This window comes from Caloenas nicobarica, chromosome 17 (assembly GCF_036013445.1).
Source record: "Caloenas nicobarica isolate bCalNic1 chromosome 17, bCalNic1.hap1, whole genome shotgun sequence".
In the NCBI taxonomy this organism is placed as follows: Eukaryota; Metazoa; Chordata; class Aves; order Columbiformes; family Columbidae; genus Caloenas; species Caloenas nicobarica.
This window is the reverse complement of record NC_088261.1, coordinates 3,489,289-3,509,684: the sequence shown is the minus strand read 5'-3', so window position 1 is coordinate 3,509,684 and position 20,396 is coordinate 3,489,289. Positions and strand designations below refer to the sequence as shown.

Here is a 20,396-nt window from a genome sequence, read left to right as displayed (position 1 = left end):
GGGCAGGCTGTCACCCTTCGCCCACGGGACATGCCCAAACTGCCGGAAAGTGCCCAAAACACTTTGTTAAAACCCTTTTGCCCTCATCAAAGATGGCCGGCCTCCCCCTCCCCCCTGCCATGGACCCCCGTGAGCTTCGTGCCCTTATCCAAGATGGCCGCCCCGGGTCGCGGATTGGCCCGCTTGCCCGACGCCGGGGCGGCCATGTTGAGTAAGGCAAGGGGCCGCGTCCGCATCCCGTCATGCTCGGCGGGCCGCCGGCTGCCCGGAAGAGGGAGCGGGGCGGTTGTTGACAACATGGCGGCCGCTGGCGCCTCCGCGGGAGGAAGAGGTGGAGGGAGAGGAGGCGGCGGGCGGAGGAAGGAGTCTCATTCATAGGGAGCCCGGCTCGCTGCCCTTGCCCTCTCCCTCCCCTTCTTCCCCCCCTTCCCGCCCCCAGCGGCCGCCTGCGCCCCCTCCCCGGCACCATGTCCTTCTTCAGGCGGAAAGGTAGGGGGGCGGCGGGCGGGAGGCCCGGGGCTGAGGGGCGCCCGCCGGCCCCGTCCCCCGCACGGCTGCTGGGCCCCGGCCCGGCCCCAACGGGGATGGCGAGCGGGCCCCGGGAGGACGCTCGGCCCCTGAGGAGCGGGCTCGCTGCGAACGACGGTCAGTCCCGGCATCCCGGGGCCCTTTTCCTGCCTCGGGGGCGGGGAGGGGCGGGGGGGGGTATAAAATGGAGCGGTGTAAAACGTCTCGTGCAATTCTTGAGCCTCTTGGATTGTTTGCAGAATATTTTTTTTCCACAGTGACGGTATATATTTTTTCATGAAAACATAATAGGCTTAACTATGTTGCAGCAGCAGCTGGAAAACCTAATTGAAAGAGGGACCGCACCGCATCGCGCCGAGTTCTTCCCGAAAGCCAAAGAAATCATTGACCATGTATTTTCTAACATGTTTGATGCTCTGGAGCACAAGCTCAGGTTTTAAATTTAGGACCGCTGAAATATTTATAGCACTCTATAGCAGAAATGGATGTAGTTTAAATGTTTGTGAGTGAAATGTTTTGAAGGCACCCGAGCTGCGGGCTGTGAGATGCGCTGTGGTGCCCTCTTGATCTGCACAATATGTGGTTTGAGTGGTTTTTGTTGAAAGTGGCACCTTTTAGGAAGGGCCTCTTGGGGAAGCAGTGCTGTTATCTGTAATGCCGTAGCTCAGGCGATGCGACCATTGCTCCTCCAGCAGCCGCTCATCCAACGCCCTCCTGAAGCGTTTCTCAGTTACCGAAGCCCAGAATGTGCATCTTGGGAGGCAAGGCTGAAAGTTAGGAGGAAAGAAAGTATTATCTGAGACGGTGTTTTTGCTCTTGACCGACACGTCCTGTTGTGAGCTTGCTCAGCCAAAGTAGCAGCATCAAAAATTTAATTCTTTGTGGAGTTTAGTGCAGTAGTCTTGGAAGAAATGAGGTTAAACTTCTGTTCATGTCAGTAGTTCTGAAGATTTGTGAAGTCCACTGAAGGTTTTGCAAGTGCTATAATCCTTTTTGGGGTGTTTTACGTACTAACGTTGAGCTGCAAAATGAAACTTTTGTATTGCATATAAACTGCTCAAAAATAGCATCTGCTGCTTCATTGCTGGAGAAGATTGTGGAGCTGATGTTCCACCGTGATGCGTAATCGCAGGAACAATGTAAGCTTTGGTGAAAACTTTCGCAGGGAGAAAGTTATGAAACATCTAATTGAGTATCTGTGTTGCTGTGATTAAAGGATCTTTGGTCAAAGCAGCACAGTCAGAACTAAATGCCCGAGAGAGGCACTGTTAAGGACAGAAGTAAGCTTTCATCTCGGTTGTACATAAAATAATGTTGCTTTGTATAATCTCAATTTCAGATACTGCCTTTTAGAGAAGATCTTAAACTGCAGCTGGGAGAAAAGCAACAAATTAAGGCTTGTGATAAAACTCTGCAGACTAGACGCATGCAGTCCAAAACAATATGTGTTCTTGGGTTCAGCCTTTGTTGTTCAAGAGAATATAGCATCAGATAAAAGTTAAAACGGCCTTTTAAATGAAATCAGCAAGGATCATAAAAACATGACATATACAAAAATAAAAAAACAGTCATGAAATGGTTTTTTAGCATGGACCTTAAAATAAAGGTCTAGAAAATGGAGGATGGATGATAGGTCGAAAAATTATAACAGTTGAACCAGCAGCTGGGTGCCTGAGGGCAGATTATGAAAGTGTTATCGGTGAAAACAGCCTGACTACACGCTCGTTCGGTGGGGATAACTTGGAAATAACGTGCACAGTTCTGCATGGCTGACCTCTGAAGTTACACATTGGTTTTTGTGCACATACATGTGTGACCAGTTTAGATTTGTTCATTCTTCTGTATTTCAAGACATGAATTAAAATTCTTAGATCTCAGGTGGCCGGCTTGCGGCGGTTTGATGCGTCACTGCTTTGTGAATGGAGTTTGCTGCTGGAAATTCTCACAAATTTGTAGCCCTCGGTCATCAGGTACCGCAACCATCTCTCTGGCTTCACGCAGACACCAAGTGACATCCGCTTTTTGGGGGGAAGTGAGAGGAAATTCCTCTGGTGCAACTTCGCTCTCTGAAATTCGGTCTGGTCGCACACAGGAGTTTTGTTTTGTCCTCTGCTGTTACTTGTTAGTTTTGTTCTGCTTGAAGCCGATGGGGACAAAAGCAGCCTGTGCGTGAAGAGGTTGGAAACGTGCGCCAGGAGTTTGTACTACAAGTAGTAAGTAGGTGATTAGACAGGGAGGAACAACCGAGTAGTTGGTAGGAAGGAACAGATGTATTTAAACTGAAAATAGGCATATGGAGGACTCTGAAACTTGAGAATCATTGTCGATAGGGATTGGTTTGAATCATCTACTGGAACAATTTTGGAAAGAGAAAGAGTTCATAATACTGTATAGAGGTTTCTTTGTCCCCATCGTACCTCAGCGTTGCTTCAGATGTGCAGATTTTTTTGCCTGCATATCAGCACGTCCTGGTTATGTAAAAGCTGGTTATTCTCGCTGTCCACAGCTGCATCTGGCTGCACGAGTTCAGTTTTAGCAGAATCCAGCTCTTGTAACGGAGGCTGAACCCTGTGTATCGGAGGAGGAATGTGCTGGCCGGTGGTGTGAATCCGAAATGCCGCGTTGCCGGTTCGCAGACCTGCAGCGCGGACAGAGCTGCAGCCGCCACCCGGCAGCTCAGTTATGTAACCGGAGACTGAAGTTTGCCTTTAAAATATTAAGAAAAAACTTCGGTCAGAATAGGAAGGGATTTTTTTTTTTTTCTTTTCTTTTTTAATCTGCTGGTGCTTTGTGATGTAAATGTTTGATTGTCTGGGTTATGTGGCGGTTGGGTTTGGAAGGACTCACAATTGGTGTTCTGGGGTGACCTATTTGTAGGAATAATCCCAGCCTGGAGCGGCTGGAGAAGGTTTCACTGGTAGATGGTGTTCTTCAATATCACCGCTTCATTTGTTTCTCATGCTGTCCTGTTTATGTCTTCCTCCAGTTTCTTCACTTTTGTTTTAAACACATTTCCTCAATCACTTCCTTCAAGAGCTTCCTATTTAAAAAAAAAAAAAAAAAAAGCTTTTCCATTACAACTTCTAACTGTTATCTTCCCGGGAGTTGCTCACCATGGGCAGGTCGGTAGTTAAGCAGGATTATTTGTGAGCGAATTAACTATTTGCAGTTTGTTTCCAGGCTGTTTCTGTGGTACCCATCGTGTCGTGGGCTGGCTCTGGCTTTGTGGGGCAGGTTCCACATCCGTCTCTCTGCCTGGGTGTATTTTACTGCTCTTCCTCTAACACGAGGGCGATGTTGGGTTTAGATGTGCAATTTCTAGTTCACAGAGAGCATCTGTCGGTGTCCTACACTTAAAACACATCTATCCCATCCTTTCCAGTTAATGCTGTTTATTAAAGTAACCTTGAACATGGCCTTGCTTTCATCGTATAGGCAACAGGCATCTTTCTTAATGCTAATTTGAACACGCTGTATTTCATTAGACTTAATTCACAGATGCTAAGGTTTTGCTTTTGAAAGTAAACCAACATAAAAGCTTTGAAAGTCTCTGTCAGTGACTAGATGTGCAGATTTAAATACAATAGATTAGTTTTAACAAAATGATAGTTGATTTGCCTTTCATACTTGCTGAAGTTGGGAATTTCGTGTCCGTTCTCTGGTAAATGCCATTAGTCACCCAAAATAGCATTAACATTTTCCTGTGTGTTTTACAGTGAAAGGCAAAGAACAAGAAAAGACCACAGACGTGAAAGCAATTAAAAGTAAGATCAATATTTATTTTGTCTATAAAGTGAGATATCTAATTTGCAATTTTTTTTTAACCAGTGGAATAATTTCTTTATGACTGAGCACAGATGTGACCTATGCATTAATACCAAAATAAACCCCAAACTTAATTCTGTTTCTGAGTATTTATAGTAACTAATCTTTCCTGGTCATCTTGCTGAATCTGGAAGTACAGAAGGTTATTAAATTAGGTCAGACATGAGCTTTAATTCACAGTGATCGTGCAATTCAGTCACCTTTCAAATAGTGGTTATTTATCTATAACAAATCACTTCTAAAGTTTCTTGCTGACATGTAGCATCCTTTGCATTTTGGAAAATGCAGCTTTATTGTGTCTAGTTTGCAAAAGAGGCTGCAAGTGTCTGATTTAACGTTGATGTGGCTGGTGAGACTGAAGATCTGAATCTTGGTCAGGACGAGCAGCTGTTCCGGTGCTGCTCTGGAGGATACAGAAACCTCGCTGCTCAGTCTGCTGTGGGAGAAAGAAATATTGATGGGAAGGAAGTTTATAAACCGTGGGAAAACAACATTATTTACCCTGTCAGTTTTTATTGTGATACTAAAAGGACTTGAGGTAATTTGTGTGAATCTGACCTGTTACTTTTATATCTTCAGGCAAAATCCTGTTTCCGTACTTGTTAATGTGTTATCTGGGTATCGAGAAAATTAAAGGCTTTTTTTACCTTGTCAGTCTGTCTTTCAAGTCAAATACGGGAAAGAGACCTTTTAATAGCACACCCTGCGCTTTCAGTGCAACTACAATCTCCAGTAACTAACTGAAAGTTTAGCAGTAAAAGGCTCCAGTATGGTGACCCTGTAAATAAAAATAAATTTGAAAATTTATTGTATTACACCTTGTGAGCTGCTGCAAACACAGAGTGTCTTTCCAGTTTGGCAAGCAGCTACTCCGTGGGCTGTTAGGTCAGCAATGTGGTGCTGTCTGGAGGTTTTGGAACTGGTGCTTGATACTTAGATTAATTTTGCCTCAGATGTTCATAATATAAAATTAAATTTGAATCTCATTCACGAAAGCCTAAACATGTATGAGGAGCGTGGCTCTGGTTCTACACGAGAAGCCTCCAGCAGCTTTTCCCCAGTTACTGTCCTCAGCCAACAACTGGCTGCCACCCTTTGGCCTGGGAAAAATGTGTTTTCTCCGTTATAAAATACCAAAGGATTTGTAGGAGGCAGCGAGTGGTGTCTTGGTACCCAGCACTGCAACTGGAGAAACACTTTGCAATAGCTTAAACATCTTAATTCTCTTGTACCGTTGCTCCTAAGGTATCTGTTACCATGACGTGCAAGTGTGAAATTGTCGACTTCTGTCATCATGTGTCATAAAATTTTGAATAAAAATAAAGCTGTGCAGCATGAAAGTCACCAAACCCGAGTTGCTTGGCACCTTGATGAAGCACGTTAGGAAGCGGTGTGCCGAGATGGCGAGTCATCCCACTCGCTGTATTTTTAAGTGTCAGAGGTGTACAATGTCCTTGCCTGACATCCCAATCAAGTGCAGTTTCGGAGGGCTTTTGAAACTGCTATGAGTGCGTTTTGGGTTTTTCACCTTTGTCATCAATTAACAATTACTTGGTGCTTTTTTCACTGGCAGAGTGTTGTGTGAGGAAGTTGTTCTGTGTTCTCTTTGGGCTCAAATACTAGCTGTGTTCTAAAGCAACTATAGGAGGTTGAGGCTGATAATCTGAGTTTCATCAGAGAGATTTCCTTTCTCTTAAAACCAGATAGAGGCAAATAATGTATTTTGAAAAACATTCTTGTTAAAACTCAACTTCCTCGTGCAGGCTTTTGTGACACGTTTTAACCTTCAAAAAGGTATGGAAATGGATTTGCAAGAACACTGCAACTAAACCAAGTATTAAGCTGTTACAATAGCAGTTATCAAGGAAGCGGGAAGACTGGGGGATAATATTTCACATGTAAACTTAGACTTGCTGTCTTTTAGCTACTGAATAAGGAAAATATAGGTGGTGGGTACCACTGATCTATTGGGAGCGAGTTTATTCTTGCTGTAATAAAACTTGTTTATTTCTGTGGTCTTTTATCAGACCCTTGCTCAACGATGAGACACAATAATGCAATGAGGTTTTTGATAAGATTGACTCTGGAAAACTCTGTGGCGTATCTTGAGGTGCTTAGCCTCGGATACTGCTTGGAAGAGGTCTGGGGATCCTTGTCGTTTAATGGTTCCTGTCTTGGTTCCAGTGGCAGGACCAGTACATTCCCCTCAGAGAAGCACCAGGAATCACGCCTTGCTGGAGGCCGCAGGACCAAGCCACGTGGCCATTAACGCCATCTCTGCCAACATGGACTCCTTTTCCAGCAGTCGTACAGCTGCCCTGAAGAAGCAGCCAAGTCACATGGAAGCTGCTCATTTTGGAGACTTAGGTAAGGCTTCAGCAGTTCCATAACGCTGTCAACGTTCCTTTTTATTCTGTATTACTGGTGCGCTCGCCATCCTTTGGTTCTTAGGCAAGTACATATAGTAATTAAAAAATGTGACTGTTCCAGTAGCATCTGTGCTACCTGAGAAAGGTTTTGAACGGGGACAGCACATTCATTTGTTAAGAGGTTTGTTTACCTTGTGTACCACCATTAAGTTGGAATCGTCTCTTCATCAGTTGCGTTGCAGGGCATTTTTGTATCCAATACCAGTATCTGTAGTACAATATGGAATTATTCCCTTTGTATTTTTCTGTAGGCAGATCGTGTCTGAATTATCAGGCTCAAGAGACCAAATCAAGCCTTTCAAAGACCCTTGAACAAGTTCTGCAGGACAATGTAGCGCTCCCTTATTTTATCCAGTTTATGGAACTGCGCAGAATGGAACATTTGGTTAAGTTTTGGCTAGAGGCTGAAAGCTTCCACTCCACAACATGGTCCCGTATAAGAGCACACAGCCTGAACACAGTTAAGCAGAGTTCATTGGCGGAGCCAGTGTCACCCTCGAAGCAGCAAGAAATCATGTTGTCTTCTCCAACTGGATTGCTCGAGGAGAGACTGGAAGATTCCAGCACAGTCCGTCTGCTCAGGACCAAGCTGGTGGCTTCAGACAAGAACGACAGAACTGGCAGCAGCCAGAACCACGTGCTCTCTGGTCAGGAGAGCGACAACTCCAGTCTTCTTTGTCTAAGAAAATCAGAGACGGGGACCTATTCTGTTCCAGCTGATCAGCAAGACTCTTCCAAGCTTACAGTATCAAACAGAAACAGCCCTTCCTCTGCACTAAAAGACTTGTCAGGAAAACTAATGAAAAGTAAGTGCCGTGGGTTCCCTTTCTTTAAAAATTGGGGGAATGAGGAACAGACCTGCTGCTGCTTTCTACCATGAGCTGCTGCGCTCCTCGCTGCTTCTTAGTATGATAAGATGTTGCAAGGAGGAAAATAATTTTGTATATCGGTAATGTTAACTTGCTGCATAAGCTAATGGTCAGTTTGAGCTATCTATTATTTGACTGTCTGGTGGTTAAAAAATAAACGTGCTGCTGAAGAGACTTCAAAATCATTATGTACTCTAATAAGCTTAGGTTACTTCTGTTCCTACATGTGTAATATTAAGAAATGAAGATGAACATTGCAATGTCCCCTTCTTCCCTCACCCATCCCAGCCTCAGCTTAAAGGAATTGCAGAGAATTTGGATGATGAGACTGAGAATTGATAATTAACTTTCCACAGAAGGTAAATATCCTGTACCTTGTAAAATGACATAAGTAATCGTTACAACAGACTTGTAGAGATTTTTGTATGGAACATACTGGTTTTGTTCTTGGATTTATTTGATAGAGTTCCTCCCCTTATAACTGATTTGTTCTCATTTGGAGTCCCCCTCTTCAGAGGCTACAGGAAGTAAGGATGAAATTAAAATATTTGCTTTTGGTAGAAAGCTACTTGTGCAGTAACCTGTTTCTCTACTTTGCATCTACTCAGTCCTCCCTCATTTGTGCAAGTCTCTAGACAAAAAGGAAGCGCTCTGTTCTTCATATTGGTTCCTTTTGTTTGCCCAACCATTTCCTTATGTTGCATCCCTTTCTCTTGCAGTTTGTCTTTCTCAGATAGTTACTGATCATGTAGCTCCACAGTACATAACCTCAGCCCCAAAGTATCTTAAACACAATGTTACTGTAGTCATGAAAAGCACAGCTGCTTTCTGACATGTGAAAAGAATTTGGAAGGATGAGGTTGTTTTTGGGAAATCTGGAAAGTCTGGAGTACATTTTTTTTCCTTCTCTTCCAAAGTGATGTCCCAGCTCTCTTGAAAGATGACATGTAAAGTGTACATCTTGTTCTGAGGCTTCCCATTTTCAGATTTTTTCCTTTTAATTCCTTTATAATGCCAGCGCTTTCTGTTCTCTGTGGTGAGAGTGAGAAATTGGGAATTTCACTGCAGTTCTTGCCAGAAAGGCATTACTTCTGGGACTCGGGTGTGCAGCTGAGGAAGAGGGTGCTCGTCTTGCCTGGTGGAATTCAGAGCTGCGTTGCTTTGGTCCATCTCCCCAGTCCCTCCGTGCTGGGCTTGTTGTGACCTGGCTGGAGATAACACGGGTACTACAGCTTGTCAGTAGAAAAGTATCAAGGAGTGGACTGAAAACCTCACAGGATGGAAACTTGTCGCTGATAATTAGATACTCACTTTTCTGAAGAGTGGGCCTTTGTTATTAAGTCCTCATTTTGGACATATGCCAAGGAATTTAAAGTTTTATTCTGTATTTCTTCCTTGTAGGTATAGAACGGGATGCAGTTAGTACTTTTACCAAATATATTTCTCCAGATGCTGCTAAACCAATACCTATTACAGAAGCAATGAGAAATGACATAGTTGGTAAGAATGCATACTGCTTCCTCCTTTCCCATCAAAATGTACCTTTATTACCACGCACACTCATTTCTTTTTATTTTTTTAAGAATTTTAAAGTCGGTTGTAAAAAGATAGATCCCATTACAAGCATCGGTGGATCTGACCTTTCAGTAGTGCTGTGCAATATCCCCAGAATAACTTTCAGAGACTTTGCTTAAATTAGTGAAAGAATTCCTCGCAGTTGTGGAGGGAACCCAGATTTGAATCTCAATCCAATATTTTAGCTGCAATATCATCATTCAGCTATCTGCAGTACTTTAAAAGCTCTTTTTGCACAGTCAGAACCAGCTGGTTCTAGTTGCTTTGAACTGGAGTTTTTCATTAACTAGTCATTGCTCATGTCTTCCAGCTTGATCAGTCAAACACATGTTAAGATTAACTTGGTCTTTCTTTGCAGCAAAGATTTGCGGGGAAGATGGACAAGTGGATCCGAACTGTTTTGTTACAGCCCAGTCAATAGTGTTTAATGCCATGGAACAAGAGTAAGTTGATTGAATGGTTTGTCGTCTTCTGTCTACTATCCTTTTGCAAAAGGTGGTTCTGTCAAAAACGTGTGTGGAGGCAAAACCATATCATCACTTTTTTTGAGAAGTTTTCCTCCAAATCGATTCTTGTGATCGCTTGCTGGAGTTGCACGTGCGTGCTATTAGTGCATTCTTTATATCTTCCTTGTGTCATTTGTAAACCTGTGCTGTTTCTTGCTTGTTTTTCCTATATCTGACTAAAAGTATAAGAGTTCTGGGGCAAGAATTGGTTCATAAGGTGCCTTGAATGCTGTTGACCCTTAGTAACTAATGGTTATTCTGTCTGTGTGCAGGCACTTTAGTGAATTTTTGCGAAGTCATCATTTCTGTAAATATCAGATTGAGGTGCTGACTAGTGGGACTGTTTATTTGGCTGACATACTTTTCTGTGAATCAGCCTTGTTCTATTTCTCCGAGGTGAGTGTTAGGCTTCATTTTGTTTCAATAATTCCTTTCTATCAAATGGAGAAAACTCTTAATTCCCTCATGGCTCTAATAGATACCTCAGGTATAACCAAAAAGATTAGGTGTGTCTTTTTCTGGGAGAAAATGCATTAAACTTTTCCTGTCTGTGTGTAGAAGTATTTCAAATGTTCAAACCTGTACAGCGTGTTGTAGAATGAGTATTTGTGCAGACCTTCTCCAGTTAGAGTGTTTCTGAGTGTCCCTCTGCTTGTAGAGGCTTTCACATAGTCACCTTTAATCTTGCCAAATGAAGCAGTGACTTTGAAAGCCTTAAGCGTTCTTACAGATAACAAATAATTCACTTGCTTTACAATGGAGAGGGCACCAGATTGGAATGCAGTAGGTTAAATGCATGATTTTGCAATTGTGGGGTCCTGGGCCTTTAGGGAATCATCTGTGAGTAGTAAAATACTTGTCCTGACAGTCTGACAAGCCGGTGTAGTTTGAAACAGCAAGCTGGGAAGCTGAGACAATATGCTGAGTTCAGTGTAAGCTAAACATAGCATGACAATTGTCTTTCCTCTGTCTTTAGTATCATACAAATAGTTGTTTGGAAACTTAATGTGAAAATCAGTACAGAAAAGAAATGTCACAAGTTCCTTTTTTTTTTTTTTAAAAAAAAAAACCCAAACAAACAAACTAAATCTGCCTGTGACACTTCACCTGAAAATTCAGAATATTTATATGCCCCGGTGGCAATTTTGCATCATTGATATATGGGCTATGTTTCTTGTTTTAAATGGGAAGGAGCAGGTTTGTCTGTTCTTATTAAAAGTTTCTTGCTAAACTTTCTTAATTTGTCCTTTTTTTTTTTTTTCTTCTTTTTTTCAAATTTCCCTTCTAGTACATGGAGAAGGAAGATGCAGTTAACGTATTGCAGTTCTGGTTGGCAGCAGATAACTTCCAGTCTCAACTTGCTGCCAAAAAAGGCCAGTATGATGGGCAAGAAGCACAGAATGATGCCATGATTTTATATGACAAGTGAGGGAATTCAACAATTACTTGTTTCTGAAGCTCCAGTTTTGTGCTTGTACTTCTGTGTTGCACTGTGCAAAAGGAACTTTTCATTTGCAAACCACACTGTGCAGTCGTGCAGTGTTATGCTGAAATGCATTTTATTAAGTTGGCTTTCGATGTGTATGCACAAAAGAACTTTTAAATGTTTTTATACACTTGGAGAAAATCCTTATAAGGACTCCATTCTTAAACGCAGTTCAGAATTTTCAGGACTCAATTGCTTGAGCCAATCGATTGCCCTTTAAAAATGTAAAGGATCTAAACCCAATAGCAGTTGCATCACTATAGAAAAACCTTAAGGTGCAGATACTGTTATCAATTTAAAATAGGCTGCAGGAGCTGTTATCACACATAGTAAAACCAAATACTACTTGGTAATATTTAAAAGACTTTCCTTTTTTTAAGGAAGTGACTAGATCCCTTTTGATGTCAGACTTTCCTTTCAGTACTGTAACTTTTTTCCTTTATTTTGTACTTGACCATCACAATAATGCAACTGGAAGATGGCCATCAAAACTGCTTCCAGAAAAAACTTTGTTCTTAGGCTGTGAGCTTGTTATTACCCTAGTAGGAAATAATAATTGGAGAGGAAGCAAAACAATTCGCTCTGATCAGTCATCCCCCCACTTCATCCACAAATTCAGTTTTCAATGATGCCATTAGTAGAGAAAATGCTGCTTCTGAGTTTCGGGTGTTCCCTGCTACAAAGCTGTGTGTGTCAGATTCTGCTCATCAGTAGCCATATGTTGCGCAGTTTCTTTTATCTGTATCTTAAGGCCAAGGCTTTATCAAAAATATTTCTGTGAATCAGGGATGTTTTTCGCCTGTACTTGGTGAGAATCAGTTGTACATATGATTTTGAAGCCAGCACCATCTGGTGGCTGCAGCACAATTAATGTTTTTTGGTGGAAAAACTGGATACCAACCACCTGCAAAATTTCACAAATCTTTTTGTGTTGTCTCATTCCCCTGCCCGGCGCTGTAGGTATTTCTCCCTTCAAGCCACACATCCTCTGGGGTTTGACGACTCGGTGAGGTTGGAGATCGAGTCCAACATCTGCAGGGAAGGGGGTCCTCTCCCCAACTGTTTCACAACTCCCTTGCGGCAGGCGTGGACCACCATGGAGACGGTGAGATACCTTCTTCAGAACGGCTTTAACAGTAAAGATTCTGCAGCGTGTCGAGTGTCCACTTTAGCATCTCTGGTTTGTCCTGTTCTCTCCCTGACTTCCTCTTTACCTGGATAATATTAGATAAGAGCTTTAGCCAAATTTGCTGGACTATTTTCACCAGCCTGATTTGAAAAGATACCACCCACTGACTTCTGTTAATTTGCTGTGAAATGTTTGTCTTGGATGATTATTGCATTTTAATGGAAGTAACAAAATTTCATCCCATGTGAGTAGCTATCAACAGCTTATTATGTATCTTTAGAAAACTTTCCTTCCTCCTAGCAGCAGTTGTTTGCAAATCTGGTACCAGTGGTGTGGCTAATAGTGTAACTCTGGGGTACGTGGGTACTGGAGCTTAATGGTTTGATTCTGGAGCTGCTGCTGATTTTGAACAGCATAGCGAAGTAACTGTAGAGGTTACTAGAGGTAAAAAATACCCTGAACTTCAGTTCCAGTTACTGGAGATTTTTGGTTAATACATAGTTGTTTTGCAGTAGGATTCAAATTTAAAGCAATGTGGTTGCTAATCCAGAATAATTCCGTGTGTGGACACTTTTACCAGCGTAGCATCTATACGGAGACTGAGACGTTTGTGTGTCCCCTCTGTTCTGCAAACAATCTACAGTAGTTATGCAGCCGTGATTAAAGAGGGTTCCTTCTTCTGTCTCTCAGGTTTTTTTACCTGGTTTCTTGTCCAGCAACCTTTACTACAAATACTTGAACGACCTCATCCATTCAGTACGAGGAGATGAATTTCCAGGAGGGAATATTGCCCTGAGTATTCACGGCCCTGGTAGCTCTCCTGACAGCGACTCTGTCGGGGGCCCGGATGGCTCTGCCTCCCAGGTATGAGTTTTGGGGTTTGATTCTGTTAGAGGAAATGCTCTGATCACTTTTTTTCTATCAATATCCAAGTTCCTGCGCTGTAAGGAAGCATCTTGTAATTTGAAGCTTCTCGTTCCACTTTAACATGAATCCCTGTGTCCCCGGGACATGTTTGGTTTACTTGCTGCTGAGTTCCAACAGTGTTGGCGCAGAAGGGTGTCTGTCAGATTTGTCGCAGCCAAAGTCTTGTACTGCTTTTAATTCTGTACATCAAAGTTACATTTTTATTAAGCTGTTAATATTCACTGAAGGCTATTTCATAGTGCCATAACATTTCAGAATGCTTTTTATTATAAATAACTTTATTTTAATCAATACCATAGTTATAACTTTAGGCAAAAATTGACACTTGTGAATATACTATAGAACTTAAATATAAATATACAAGTTTTGTGTGCTCGGTTCTATTAAAGTGTCAGATCTTCTGTCCCAGAGAGTCCACTCAGTTCTAGGGTTTAAGGCATTTACCTACTCACACACAGAGCAATGACGGTTAATATCTGACCGGGAGCGTTTGCCAGGTTATCTCCGCAGACTTTTTCCTCAAGCCAGCTTGTCATGCTGCTCTGCCAGAAAATGGCCAGACTCCTGAGCTTGTCAAAAACTTCTCTGACACTTTACTGTATTACCACTGAGATGCTCTGAGCTGGGGGGTCATGCCTAAATTTTGTTTGCATGTGTATAGTTTGATGTAAAGCTGAGCATAAAAGAAGTCCCTTGCTGGGTAAGGCATTCTGATTGTCCGTTAAGCATGATTAGAGCTCCTTGGCTGCTGCTTTGCTGTACTGTGTAGCAACAAGAATGCGACTGGGCTCCTTTGGCTTTGTTCGCGCTCCAGAGTCATTGAGAAGTGTCCGCTGTGTGTTTGCTCTGCACCGTGCCCTGGCTGCGCTTTGCTTTTTGCTGCCTTTGGTGCTGCTTTCCGAGAGCTGGGTTCCCACGTGGGCCCAGCCTCAGGAACAGAAACCCTCCCAATAATGTCAGAGATGTGTTTTTAACCACACGTTGTCTGTTCCAAAAGCTCTCACTTTGCTTAATTCACATGTGAAAAGAGAAAGGAAAAGCAGATTCTAGCTTATCTGTAACCGGGTCAGCTTGCAAACCGCAAGCCCAGCTGAGAGCAGAAAAGCTGAGTGAGAACTGCTGCTGCTGAGTTGCTTTTATCAATGCTGCAGTGCTACCGTGGGTTTTAAATCCAGTATCTAGACCAACATTATTGATGTGCTGTGTTTCAAGCAACTTGGAAGCTGTACTACCTACTCATAATATTTTTAAACCTCCTAATTTGCATGGAGGAAATATTTCCCCCCTAGTTGCAAAGTGGGGAATAAAATCTGCATTCTGACCATCTTGGAATATACTGCTGCTTGAGAGGCTGAGCAGGAGGAACTGCTGGTAACAGGCTCGCTTGGACAATTTAGGAAATGAAGTGCTGCAATTTATGGTGTGCATTCCTGCTTATCTGAACAGGAGAATCTCTGGGTCTCTGCATATTTTTGCATAAAGAACGGTGCTGACGCAGAGCAGCAGGTTCTGCGTTAAGGTGCTAATAGGTTGCTGTGCGTTTGTGCTCTCTCTGCTGTTTGCTTGCGTTTTTCCATAATCTTACATAAATACTCCAGGTCAAAAGACAAATGTTTGTTCTTGGCGTATGGGGGAAGCGCAGTGTGGTTGGGAGTTGCTCCCCGAGTGCATGAGATGAGTGAAGCTGCCGCAGCTTTTGAGGTGGTTCAGTGTCATGTACTCACAAATAATTTGCATGCACACACAGATCTGTTCGGTCGATAATGCTCAGACAGACATCCCCACACACACACATGCTGACCTGTACGTTGTGTCGTTGGCTCTGCTCGTTTAACTTTGCCATCCTCTGTTTAAAAACAGTGTCGTACTGTGTCAGGATTTCGCTGCTGTGTAAATGCTCTCTAATTCTTTTATGCTTGCTTAGAGACTTTATGGAGGTTTATCTAAGTGTAAAAGCACTAAAATTGCAGTTTTGATAAGCCATTAGTTGTCTGCATTGGGCACTAATACTTAAAATTTTTATTTGTAGTCCAATGTCAAAAAGGCTAATGTTAAAATCCTGAAAAATTTTGATGAAGCAATAATTGTAGATGCTGCAAGTCTGGATCCAGAATCTTTATATCAACGAACATATGCAGGGTAAGGTTCATTTAGTGTATCTCACTCTTTCTAGTTGTGTGTTTCACCTCTGTTTCATTTTTGCTGTGTCCTCCTGCACTGAGAGTAGGCATAAATGCAACATGTTGCAATCTTAGTACGTCTTAATATTTTAAAGTTTATTTCAGTATTGTGGTTTAACACCAGTGTCATAGTGAATGTTTCTCTGACCAGGGTGGCAGCCAGAAAAATACTTCCAATTGTTTTTTCTCTTTCTCCTAGTAGTTATTCCTCTTCGACTCCAAAATACAGCAAAGTAGTTCCTATTTGGGGTTAGAACAGAAAAGAATAAGCTCAGGTGCCTTTGATATGTAATGGGCAATTTTTATTGCTCCCTACCCCCATGGTAGAGAAGGGCTTATGCTTCATTTCTTTAGCAGATCGCAGGCTCTTCTTTAGTTTCTTAAGTTGTTCTTTGTTATAAAGCTCTTCTGCTCTGTGGATCTCATACAGAAATTTGTTGTTTCTATAGCTACTTTGCTTTTCTATTGCGTACCAGTCTCCTGTCCTTGTAGGTCCTGTAAACTCTTTTCTCCCTAATGATGTGTTTTTATGATAGACTGAGTCATCGAAGCATTTTCCTACTTCTAGTTTCTAGAAGAATTTTTAAGATACCTAATTCATATACGTGACAAGAGCGGGAGATTTTTTCCGAATATATCAATTTTAAGTGGAAAAGGTGGTAATTAGTAAAATGCCGGTCTTGGGACACTAGAGCCTTTATAGCGATGGCCTCTTTTGTTTTCCTGACTGGTAACTTTCCACAGTGCCCAAGTTCTCTTGGTAACCGGTGCGGTTCTCTTCCTCCTCCTCTCTTCAGGAAGATGACGTTTGGACGAGTCAGTGACCTGGGACAGTTTATCAGAGAATCTGAACCAGAGCCTGATGTCAAAAAATCAAAAGGTTTGTTTTGCTCTTTCTCTCCATTTCTGTAAACATCTGCAGAACCTCTCTTACTGCAGTCAAGATAAGCAAGCTTGTTGACTCTTTCCAGATGTGTTTTAAGCCAGAGATGCTTAGGGGATTGTCCTGTACTGAGGCAAAACCCATCTCTGTCCCAGTTTCCTACCCAAATTCTGCTTTTCCGGTCCAGCTGGACTCCTGGGAGTATGAGCAGCCTGTGGGAGTTGGAGCTGTCGATGGAACCTGGCAGGGATGAAACCCACTAACAGCTGAGCTGATGATCAAACCTTCAAAGATTTGGTCTCGAGATGAAAAAGACCTCCAGCTCTCCACACGCTTCCCACCCCGTTTGGGATCTGCTGTCAATGCTGCTTTGCAGCTCTGGTAAAGAGAAATAGTTCGGGCTCGGTGTCCCGTGAACCGTGGCTCCACACCATCCCTTGTCCTTCCTGTCACTCTTCTGTCTTCTCTATCGCCAGCAAACCCGTCAGAAGGATGGAAGCAATTAACATTTGTAGAGCTGTGCCACAGTTTGCTCATATACCTTGCTTGCTGTTTTTTTATCTCAACTAGGGTCCATGTTTTCACAAGCAATGAAGAAATGGGTTCAAGGAAACACAGATGAGGTGTGTCCTCTTTTATGTTGTCCTTGTGACTTACTTTGCAGTGTAGATTATGAAAGTGGAATATTGAAGTTCCTAATCCTGGCTGTTTCTCTGAGGATCTTTTTGATGCTCCAACAAGAACTGTCAGACTGTGTGCTAAATATAATTCGATGTGTGAAACTAGTTTTATTTTTGCCAGTGCTTGCTGGTTTAACTAATATGGTGGTGAACTGTGTGCTTGCAGTCAAGGTTTTTCTTACTATGATGTTAATAAGATCTACAAATAGGAGTGGAGATGCTGTTGCTCTTTGGTTTTTACTGTGAAGTGACCGCTGTACGTGGATTACAGGCTGCATTTCTTTTCCCTTGGGGGGGCTTGGAAAAGTGCCCAACAGATAAATCTAAAAATTTCACTAACTCTTTGGAAATAGCATCAAGCCATACATACTCACGATAGCTGAGGTTAACGCTGTACATGGAAACCTGGTGCATTTCCATCGAGGGAGGATACGTTTACTCCAGGTTGCTGAGTTGTGAAGGTTAGCGGAGTCTCCAAGGCAGAGTGTGTGAATTGTGCTGAGAGGACAGTATTTTTACTTGAAGAACTTGAAGCTATCTGTCTTTGGGGATGTCTTTTCTCCGGCAGGCTCAAGAAGAGATGGCGTGGAGGATAGCAAAGATGATCGTCAACGACGTTATGCAGCAGGCGCAGTGTGAACAGCCTTCGGAGAAGGTCACGAAGGTAAGAGGGGGTGGAACTGTCTGTGTCTGAGTGACGCCGGCCTGTGGGATGAGCAGAGCTCTCGCCTCTGGAACCCGCGCTGATAAATGTTCAAACGACACAGCGTCATGTGAAGAAACGGGTTGGAAGTTTCAGCCTATGTATGATGTAGGAATTTCTTAACAGTGGTTCTCTTGTGCAAGCAGTAAAATTGTCTTTTCATTTTGAGTCTTTAAAAACTGCTGTGTTAGTTAAAAGGGTTATTCGTGTTGCAGGATCAATACTGTCATTCCTGTTTGAGTTCACACTTGCTGTTTCATGTTATCGAATGCTGCTGTAATCACCTAAAGTGTCAGTACAGCTCAGCAGCTGGAGCTTGTCTTGTTGGGTGCAGTAACTTAGACACAGCAGCCCTGTCCATAGGCTGATGGGTTAGTGTTGGATATTGTTGTTCAGCTACTTTGTTGTACAAGTCCACACGTTCTCTGGGGTTTTTTTTAAATAATTTTTATTTTAAAAAAATATTCTGGTGCAACAGTTAAATTCTGTGACAATGATGACAGCAGTTTACCAAGTTAATATCTGGTGCTTTCTGGCTTTCAGGCATCTGACTGTGTTAAAATTAACTTGTGCTTTTATTATTATTGAAGGTAAACATGTGCCAAAGCCCAGTGATAAGAGCTGAACAGATGGATCCATAGTTTCACTATGTGACTTTTATTTTTGATAGGGGCATTATATTTAAATGATCTGTATAATGATTTCACTTAATAGCTCGGCTGCAAATGACATAATTCCAGGCTGGCTAGATGAAGAGGTCTCTCAGCATAGTACTTAGAAATAACAAGTGGCAGCAGATGCTCTGGATTCAGTTAAGCCAGGATGGTTATAATCATTGAAAGGTTGAGTGTGTTGTGGGATTAGGTGTTTTTTTTTCCTCTGCCAAAGTCAAGGGTACCTTGTTTCAGCATTTTTAAACACAAAACATCTTTTTGTTGAGTGATTGCCTTGTATGTTTTAGGGTAAAATGAACTCTAACCGTGTTCTTTGTTTTCCAGCTATGATTTTAGAAACACCAGAACAGGAAATCTGGTTTTCCGCTTTGAGAATGAGTGAACTTTCCCGTTTGGTGGGTTCTTTAACACAGCCAATAAAAACAAAGCACTGTTACTCCAACTGCCGAAAGCTCCCTCGTTTATAAGGAAGAATTAAAAAGAAGCAATCCTGTACCTCCACTGTAGAGCGTGAAGAAACACTTTTTCCTGTTGTATGTGGCATTCACAATAATGATGATTTTTAAAGAGATGAAGACGCAGTTTACAAAATATGTCACTGAGAAACTGTGATCAACTTCACAAATTCTTGACCTGTCTCAAAAAAGACTTTTAAGCAAAATATCTGGAATGGGACACAAGCCACAACAAAGAAGGGAAGGTTTTGCTGTAGTTTCTAGTTCCACTACTTGTAATTTTTGAACACGTAATTGGAAAGGCTACGGGGCGCGTCCCCAAATTGGCCGTTGGAGAAGTAAACCTGAAATGGTGAATTCGTTGGCAGTGAATGACCTAAAAAGTTCTAAGGTTTATTTTTCCTTACTTGAAATAGACACGTATTCAACTGTAAGATAAATGTATTTGACTTCATAACTGCATTAACTCTGAAGGCAGCGTAGAATGAAGGGGAGCGAAGCCTGGACAGTGTGACTGTTCCTGTTGAGCTCTTAGGCAGGCGAACGCGTGTCCTGCTCTCCTGCCACCTTCCCGAGGAGCTGTACCCTCCACACCACTCCATTTTCTTTCCTCTCCATCCTATGAGCAAGGAAAACAGTAATTGCTGCCATTCTCCATAGCTTGTTGTCCTCCAACCAACATAGTATCTTAATTCCAGATCTTTGTTTTACAAAGAAAAATAATTTTTAATGACCTCTGGCCTTTTCCTTGGCATTATCAACACTCGCAAAACCTTTAGTTCAAGTAAAAAAGCCACCATGTTACACAGCACCTCTGGTTTGGTTTGGTTTGGGTTTTTTTACCAGTGAATTGATTTTGCAGGGTATTAAAAATACTCAGTGTGTCACCGTTATGTTATTGCATTTTTAGTCTACACCACTTTGATTTTGGGTTTTTTATTTTACGATTGCTTTTTTTCCTCGAACTTGTGCAAAAAAAAAAATCACTTTGCAAAGAACTCAAATCATCTCCAATGTTCAGAATATCTTGATTGACTAGCAAATGTTATTCTGTTGCAATATTCGATTGTATAGAGACACTGTATTGTCTATTAAAAAAGCAAAAAAGGCTGTGTATAGGTTTTTGGTACTATGTACCACCTCTTATTTCTCTCATGCCTGAGTATTCATGTACTTAAAACATACTATATTTAATTGTGTTTTGATTTAAAATATATAAATATTACAATTTGTGTCAGTTTTCTGTTTTGATGTGATTTGACTTTACAAGTTTATTTGTTTTTTTTTTTTTAAATGTGAGTCCTGAGGGTTTATAAAAGAAAAAAAAAAAAACTTAAACAGTTTGTTCTTGCACATATTTCTTAATGTTTTAATGGATGTCCAGCCCAATGAGCTGGTGTTGATACGGTGAATAAACTGTGTCTCATTGCAGCCCCAGCCCTTCTCGCACACACCAACTGGACAGGCAGCGGCCTTGGGTTAATTTCTTAGTGGAATGAGCTATTTGGGATATTTTCCTGGTTTTGCTGCTATTGTAGAAGCTCGAT

At 42.1% G+C, this 20,396-nt stretch overlaps 1 protein-coding gene across 2 annotated transcripts; it reads left to right on the top strand.

The window, feature by feature from the left end:
• Positions 1-293: 293 nt before the first annotated feature.
• AKAP10 (A-kinase anchoring protein 10) lies at positions 294-20,043 on the top strand. Of its 2 annotated transcripts, none has more exons than XM_065647336.1 (15): positions 294-489; positions 4,245-4,292; positions 6,538-6,720; positions 7,034-7,588; positions 9,053-9,151; positions 9,585-9,669; positions 10,005-10,128; positions 11,021-11,157; positions 12,179-12,323; positions 13,038-13,211; positions 15,304-15,413; positions 16,252-16,334; positions 16,908-16,960; positions 17,586-17,681; positions 18,719-20,043. In XM_065647336.1, exons 1-15 carry the CDS (start codon positions 468-470, stop codon positions 18,722-18,724), a joined length of 1,920 nt encoding a protein of 639 aa, XP_065503408.1. In that variant the 5' UTR covers positions 294-467; the 3' UTR covers positions 18,725-20,043. The 2 variants fall into 2 exon arrangements, with proteins under 2 accessions (XP_065503408.1, XP_065503407.1); XM_065647335.1 differs by having other exon boundaries at positions 386-645.
• The last annotated feature ends 353 nt before the right edge of the window (positions 20,044-20,396 follow it).